The sequence below is a fragment of the Arachis ipaensis genome, chromosome B8, assembly GCF_059453495.1.
Source record: "Arachis ipaensis isolate K30076 ecotype BB chromosome B8, ASM5945349v1, whole genome shotgun sequence".
NCBI classification, from domain to species: Eukaryota; Viridiplantae; Streptophyta; class Magnoliopsida; order Fabales; family Fabaceae; genus Arachis; species Arachis ipaensis.
In genome coordinates this window covers 101,823,526-101,830,840 of record NC_142443.1, presented here as the reverse complement: position 1 = coordinate 101,830,840, position 7,315 = coordinate 101,823,526, and the positions used below count along the sequence as shown (strand labels likewise).

At 32.6% G+C, this 7,315-nt stretch overlaps 1 protein-coding gene and 1 long non-coding RNA gene across 3 annotated transcripts; both read right to left on the bottom strand.

Moving 5' to 3' along the window:
* Positions 1-350: 350 nt before the first annotated feature.
* LOC107613776 (uncharacterized) lies at positions 351-3,055 on the bottom strand. 2 transcript variants are annotated; one of them, XR_002352685.2, is made up of 5 exons: positions 2,419-2,499; positions 2,232-2,267; positions 1,801-1,860; positions 1,572-1,675; positions 351-796 (listed from the first exon to the last, which is right to left on the bottom strand). It is a non-coding gene; the product is annotated as an uncharacterized LOC107613776 (long non-coding RNA). The 2 variants fall into 2 exon arrangements; XR_015895499.1 differs by lacking the exons at positions 2,232-2,267; positions 2,419-2,499 and adding an exon at positions 2,917-3,055.
* A 1,182-nt stretch (positions 3,056-4,237) lies between these two features.
* On the bottom strand, positions 4,238-7,107 carry LOC107613774 (uncharacterized). The gene is made up of 7 exons (XM_016315926.3): positions 6,854-7,107; positions 6,663-6,727; positions 6,037-6,131; positions 5,516-5,624; positions 5,165-5,178; positions 4,894-4,995; positions 4,238-4,817 (listed from the first exon to the last, which is right to left on the bottom strand). Exons 1-7 carry the CDS (start codon positions 6,997-6,999, stop codon positions 4,683-4,685), a joined length of 666 nt encoding a protein of 221 aa, XP_016171412.1. The 5' UTR covers positions 7,000-7,107; the 3' UTR covers positions 4,238-4,682.
* Between the last annotated feature and the right edge of the window lie 208 nt (positions 7,108-7,315).

Below are 7,315 nucleotides of genomic sequence, written 5' to 3'. Positions count from 1 at the left end.
TCAGAGGAACGAAAAGCATCTCCATTCTCTTATCTGAAATTCCTACCAATGATTTACATAAGTGCATCTATCCCTATTTTATTATTCATTATTCGAAAACCATATCACTGTTTTATATCTGCCTGACTGAGATTTACAAGGTGACCATAGCTTGCTTCATACCAACAATCTCCGTGGGATTCGACCCTTACTCACGTAAGGTATTACTTGGACGACCCAGTGCACTTGCTGGTCAGTTGAACGGAGTTGTGTCCACACATAGTAAAGAGCCATAATAATGATTCCATACAATAACAAAGAGTACTACATTAATGTGATCACAATTTCGTGCACCAAGTTTCAAAAGGAGGAGTATTAAGAATCTTAGTTTATAATGTATTGGAAAAATAAGATTATAGAGAAGTTATATGAAATGAAAATCAAGATTTTAAAATATGCTTAAAAATATATTGAAAAATATAATAGTAATGTCACTCTCAAATTAAAACAATATAAAACCACTATTAAAAAAATAAAAATAAAAAATAAACGCAATAACCCATCAATCAAATGCCAACTCTAAAAAGAAAGGAAGAAGACCGAAACAAAAGGAATTGCAACAAAGAAAGCAATAGAGTAAGGGATGCACAAAAGTGTATATATTCACCTGTTATTAATAAAGAAAGGAATAGAATCAGGGATTGTAAGAAGTTAGAGTACCACAAATCTAAATGGGAGCTTGGAGATCCCATAAATTTGGCTGTTGCAAGAAAATGTGCCAGATTCTGGACTCCAAGAGTTCCACCTTCTTTTTTGCCTGGAAAAAAAATTAAAGAAAGAAGCTAAAAGTCTTAGCATGAAAAGCATGAAGATACATATTTATCACCTTGACCACCGTCTTTTAGAGAGGAACCAATAATGAGTGTTATTTATATAAGAATATCAATGAAATAAGATTATTTATTATTTATTATAATTTTTTTTATAATTATTCGTCACTTAATAGTTAATAGTAAATTCTCAATATTTATGTATATGATAGCATAGCAAAACAGAACAACAGAACAACCATAAGCAATATTAGAAACAATAAACAATATAAAATCAATAGAAAGGTAGTTAAAGAACGGATTTGGATCCTCTAAAGTTTGAATTTCACTTTAGAGAGTAAAGTGTGATCTTCTACCCTTGAATAGTTTCTCTTTCATATTTATTATTGGTCCCACCTATAAAATCAATGGTGAGAGATCACACTTTACTCTCTAAAGTGAAATTCAAACTTTAGAAGATCCAAATCCGTTAAAGAACATATCTTTAAAAAATAAATAGATAAATGTCTGAATTATATGTATATTATAACAGCAGTCATCCACAAAAAGGAAAGATGAAGGTTCCATTGCTCTTTAGCAATTTGAAGGAAGAAATTGCTGGTTTATTCTTGGTAACTTAAGGTAAAGCTTCTTGATCATAGCTTGAATCCTGCTGAAATAACTAAATGACAAAAGAACAAACAAAAAAAATACCGAACAAACCAACAAAAACCCCATAAGTAAATAAAAACTATCAGTAGATTAATTGAGAAAATGAATTACCACTTATTTATGATTCCTTCTAATAGTTTTCTTAGTGGAATTCTTCACACCCATGGATCTTGTCTTCATATTGCACTATCGAGAAGCCTTTGCAGCTTTGCTGTCTGGTAACATGTCCATTTTTATTGTTAGTAAGTTCTGGTTGTTAGAAATCAAATCTCAAATAATTTTAGTAAAATCAACATATCAAAAAGGAACTATAAAAGAAACATTAAGCAAAAATATCTACCAAAATTCATAGAGAACCATGACCTCCACTATATGTGTGCTTGTACATCATGGGGTGAACCTGAAAAAAGAAAATAATACACAATAAGAACATTTAAAGGAGAGAAACTGCAAAATCCAAACCCACCAATAGTCGCTATTGCTAACACCATGACTCACACGACACTAAATGAGAAACCTATTGTCTAGTAGATCCAATCATTTCAAAGGATTCTAAATCCCAAAATTTTAGTGTACTGTCTGCTACCCCTGCAATATAATTTGTGATATTCAAAAGCTTAAGAATAAACATTGAGACTTTCAATCTTTTAGCCATCAAGTCACAATTAAGTTAACCAAAATTAGAGGGAAAAAATATATGTATAAATGGCAAGTCCACACAAATACATATTATGCTTAGTATGAAAAAGTTAATTTGCGAGTGATCCATACATTTGTACTTTCTACGTTGGTGATATATGTTTGGGGCTGCATTGAAATAAAAAAATAAATTAGCTTCTTATTTAATTAGATCCTTATATAGAGAAGAGAATGTGCTATATCTAATAAGATATTTAGATAGTACATGTACTAAGATTGACATTAGTAAAATAATTAAGAAGTGAATTGAAATTTACACCTTGAATTATGTACTTTTGCTGGTAGTAGATTTAGATACTGAAGGCACCCACCAACTGTTAGTATAGAGAAAGTTTTCCTAAAAGAAAAAGAATGAACTAAAATAAGAAAACATACTCAACTGAATTTAAGTCTTCAACTCTATTATCATTAATACTATATAAATTGATGTTCAATGCTTGGTTAACATATAAGTTGACTACATGTATAGGGTGCATCCCATGTCCATCCTTAAACTCTAAGAAAACATAAAATTTGAATAAAAAATCTATGTAAATATAGTGTCATCTTTCAAAATAAATAAAATTTAATTAGATGGTAAATGAAGAATACCATCATGTTTATACTTTGAAAACAACGGATCCAAGTTGCTCCCCCACTTTGCACCCCAAACCAATTTATTTAAAAAAATCACGATGGCTAAGATCACAAAATTTATTTCAATTGCAAGGAGTATAACAATGTAACGAAGAGATCAAAATGAAGAGATCCTTCTTACATATTGCCATTGCTCACTTCCAAATACCGAACCAATCTTCGTATTTCTGCTGCATGCTCTACTGCTTCAATACCGGTTTTTATATAAGGCTTGGAAACTATCTCAAGCAAAGGTGCCCTGCTCTATTTAGATTCACCATTCAACCTATCATGAAAACACCAGAAACTTCAACACTATTTTATCATAGATACAGGTAGTTGAGGGATTGTCCAAATATAGATGTGTTTAAAAAATATGTAACTCAGTACAATAGATGCACAACAAATAAAAACAACATATTAATTATTAAGCACTAACGTTAGAAATAACTAAAGTTCCAAAAAGGAAGAAAAAAGGGTTGCCTATAGGTAATTTTAACAGTGAGTAAAATTAAGACATTTACCAAATTTAATGATCAAAACTCAAAAGATACCAAACCATGTTTCACAAACAGTAGCCGATTTAATTTTGTTGTCGAATACTGCAGCTCCCAGTATTAGAGAGCGAGAGCAAGAATGATGAGAAGAAAAAATTGGAAAACATGATTTGTGCGGATAATGAAAATGAACATATACAAATAATTTTTTTTTCAGATTAATTTTCAATTCAAAATTTAAATTTTCAAACAATAAAATTTGTAGATTAAGCAAATAATAATCATTTACATAATTTATCTAATTAATTAATTAAAACAAAAAATAACAACCATGCAAATCTGTTCTGAACGCCGATTAGATCTCACGGCTCTGTTCTGATCGTCGCTGCTGTGCTCTCACTACATGTGCTCCCTATGGCCGCGACTCAGTACTTTCTAGCTATATGCTTTCTTCCGCTGCTTCCTCCTCCGTATCCATCACCACACATTGATGATTACCACGAACTCCACCGCATCCACCCACTATGACCACCACGCCATACCATCGTCCACCACCATAGCAATCGGCTCCTCATCCACCGCCGTAACCCTACCACCACCGCTGGCGTTGCTCTACCGCGACGACTCTCCTGAAGGTTAGAGCCATCAGGTACAATGACATCCTCTGCCTTGGTGAGTACATAAACTTTATAACCTCCATCTCCAACTTAGATTAGGAATAGGAAGAAGAAACGAACTGAAAAAAGGGAAGAAAAAAAAGAGGAGGAACGGATGATGAAGGAGAAGAATCGAAGAAGAAGAAGAAGAGGAAGAGAGAAGAAAGGAAACAGAGGATGGAGAACGCAGATGATGGGAAATTGCGAATGAATCCCTTTTTTAATTGATTTTGAATTCGAAATTTGAAATTTCAGGGAGTGTGTACATGTAAAGAAAGCTGTAAAGGATGATAAGAAAAGTAGGCACGAATTTCAGAAGAGTAGTAAAATGAGGATGATTTGATCATGGGTGTTATTGTAATAATAACCATACATAAAAAATATGAAAAAATCCAGAGGATGGCACGTAGGAATTCCACTACTGAATAAACCTTCAAGGATTGTTATAGGATGTAATTATCAGGTTAGACTGCATATATTACAGTCTTTGGGTGCAGCCCCTTCCTGGATCCTGGGTTGACACAGAATGTTTGTATACCGAACTGCCCTTTTACATAGTTTGAAGTTGGTTGAGGATTTTCTTGTTAGAAGTCTCATCAAAATTCAGAAGATTCAGTCCATTGTTAGGAGTATAAACCAAATTGGCTCTCTAAATAACTGTTTCTTGAGCTATATACAATTTGAGTGGGACCAATCTTGATGCTTCATTAAACTTCGATTTGGTTAAACTCAACAACTAGATCCCTCATAACAAGTTAACCAGTATCTTCTGAACTTTTGGGCTCAATTATAACATTAAAGCCAAACTCTTTTCCGGGTTTGAACGATTGTTTGAGTTCTTCTGCGGTTTGAATTGTGCTTATCTTCCTGTCCTTCACGTCCAAATTTTCCTGTATCAGTTCATTGAACATAGAAATAAGTTTCTATAATAGTAGCCACATTATAAAGTGGTAAAATATCACTTGCCTTTTCTACATAGTCAGCCATGGTAGAATTGAGTATTTCTTGTATTACAAACTTAATGACGCGTTCTTCCCCAAGCATCTGTAAAAGGAAGTCGTTGGGGATCTGCATGGATTTTCAAACCAAGTCATCCTCAAGGGCCTTATCGAGTAAGTACTGCTCATGTTTCAATTACGTTTTTCTTTTTATTGGAAAAGAATCACAGAAGAATGAGTGAATATTTATATTGTATAGACCAAAAGAAGATACCAAATAGTTATTAGAAATCATGCACCTGTGATGATTTTCCTGGAGCAGTCCGCGCATCACATGCACAATGAAATATGATATGGTTAAAATTCATGAACGCAAGTTATTGCTAAAATACTCAACATTCATGAACTCAAAAATAGAAAACATGCAAAATCACATCAGTATGAAGAAACAGGTATACAATTAAATATCCAGCAAACCTCAATCTATAAAAGCCAAATATATTTTCCTTTCCAACTCTGTTACAAACACATGAATCAAAAATTGAGCTTGAAATTGAAAAATGTAATAACTAATAACTAAGACATATCACGTATCCTCAATATAAGAAAGTGCAGAGTCAATCTTAATCTATATATCGAATCTTCCTTACCTCCTTTTTGCATGCGAAATCCGGGAACGGGCGGAGCAGTTCGACCCAAATCTCGAAGGGTCTTACCAAATACCCTTTCTGTTTGATCACCAGTTAAGTCCACTCTTAGCTGCCATTTATGCCACATAAATGATAGTATCACAACACTAAGCCCGAAATCATGAGAGCACAAACAACAAAAATCATAAATTAACATTATTCAGTAACTTATTGAAACATGCCGCACTAAGAACAATAATATATCATGAAAAGGGAGTGATTTGAAGGGAAAGAAAAAGACTATTTATAGTGAATGCTTCCTTGCTTGGTGCAAATAACAATTAACATGTGTTGTTCATAACTTTAGCTTAATATTCAACATATGACTCTTTTTATATATATTAATTCACAGCCTCTTGACCAAAGATCATTTCAAAGGGGATGAGAACAAGCAAAAGCATCTATCACATATTCACATAATTTTCCGAATGATACAGAACAACAATTCTAAGTTGGAATCAGATTTTGCATTGCACTCCCACCTGTATCTTATTTTCATCTCCAGACTCTAGAACGATACTGGCTTTTTTTAAGGCATTTGAACTTTCAGTGGCATCTGTAATTGAAGCTTCTAAACCTAGAAAGTAAGAACACATACAGAATATAATATCAGTTTGGCACCCATAATATAACTAATACACACTGCAAAGTGGGTAGGTTTAATTAGTATGTTTGTTCTTATAGTTTTATCAAATTTTCAATTAGTCCTTATAATTTAAAAGTTTGTAATTTGGTCCTTATATTAGATAAAAACTTTCAATTAAGTCTTTTCTAACTATTTTTGTTAAAAATACAAAGTTTTTTGAAATATTTGTTTTTGTGTTAGATGTAAGATGAATTGTGAAATATTCTATAAGCAAAAGGCTTTAGGATTAGTGTGTACTTTTGAAAAATAACAACCATTAAGGATCTAATTATAAAGTCTTATCTAATAAGAATCTAATTACAAATTTTTAAACAGTAAGAACCTAATTAGAAAATTGGTAAAATTATAAGACTAATAGATTAATTAAACCAAATGGGTATGCAAGGCAAAGATATAGCTGACTCCATGACATAATTCAATTCCACAGTAACAAATGCAACAAGGGTGTAAAGAATGAATCACCTGAATTAAGAGCTGAAAATATATTATTGTGACCTCTGAAAATTGATTCAGAGTGTATGTTGAAGCTGCAAAGGGGAAATGTGAAAGCAAAATAAATTAGTTTCTGCAACAACATAGAGATTTGTGAAAGCAAAATAAACTGGTTTTTGCAACAACATAAAGAATACAGATACAGTTGACATGGTAGTTACCTCCTCCTCTTCGTCCTCCTATTGGAGAATCTGAGACTGAATGAAAAGCTGCCTTCGGGTTTTGCATTTGGACTGCACCAAGTTCTTCCAACTCCAACTATAATGGAATTTGTGTAGTACTTAGATGATATCATCATCATGTTCATGTTGGTGACTTGGTGTTGAAACCCTCGTACCTGTTCCTATGACTGAGGAAATGGTTGAAGACCGATGATGTCAGATATCTTATCACTTTTATTATACATTGCGGTCTTGCCAACACTTGGTACTCTTTTTTTTCTTCCCTTTTCTTTTATTAAGTATGCTAAATTTTAAAATTTTCCTTTTATTTTCTAATATTTTAAATATATTTTTTAGAGACTAAATTCTCAAAGTCAGATTTTGTTTTTGATATTGGAGTAGCAACGGTGTTTTTTTAAAATGTGGGTTCCGATTAGTGAGGGTACAGAAATCGGACTGAGG

Excerpts from the sequence above, each read along its gene's own strand:
- LOC107613774 (XM_016315926.3), bottom strand. The coding sequence starts at position 6,999 with ATGAACATGATGATGATATCATCTAAGTACTACACAAATTCCATTATA. Across the intron at positions 6,728-6,853 it reads AGGAGGACGAAGAGGAGGAG|CTTCAACATACACTCTGAAT; the intron begins GTAACTACCATG and ends TCCCCTTTGCAG. Across the intron at positions 5,625-6,036 it reads GAGATGAAAATAAGATACAG|CTAAGAGTGGACTTAACTGG; the intron begins GTGGGAGTGCAA and ends CATAAATGGCAG.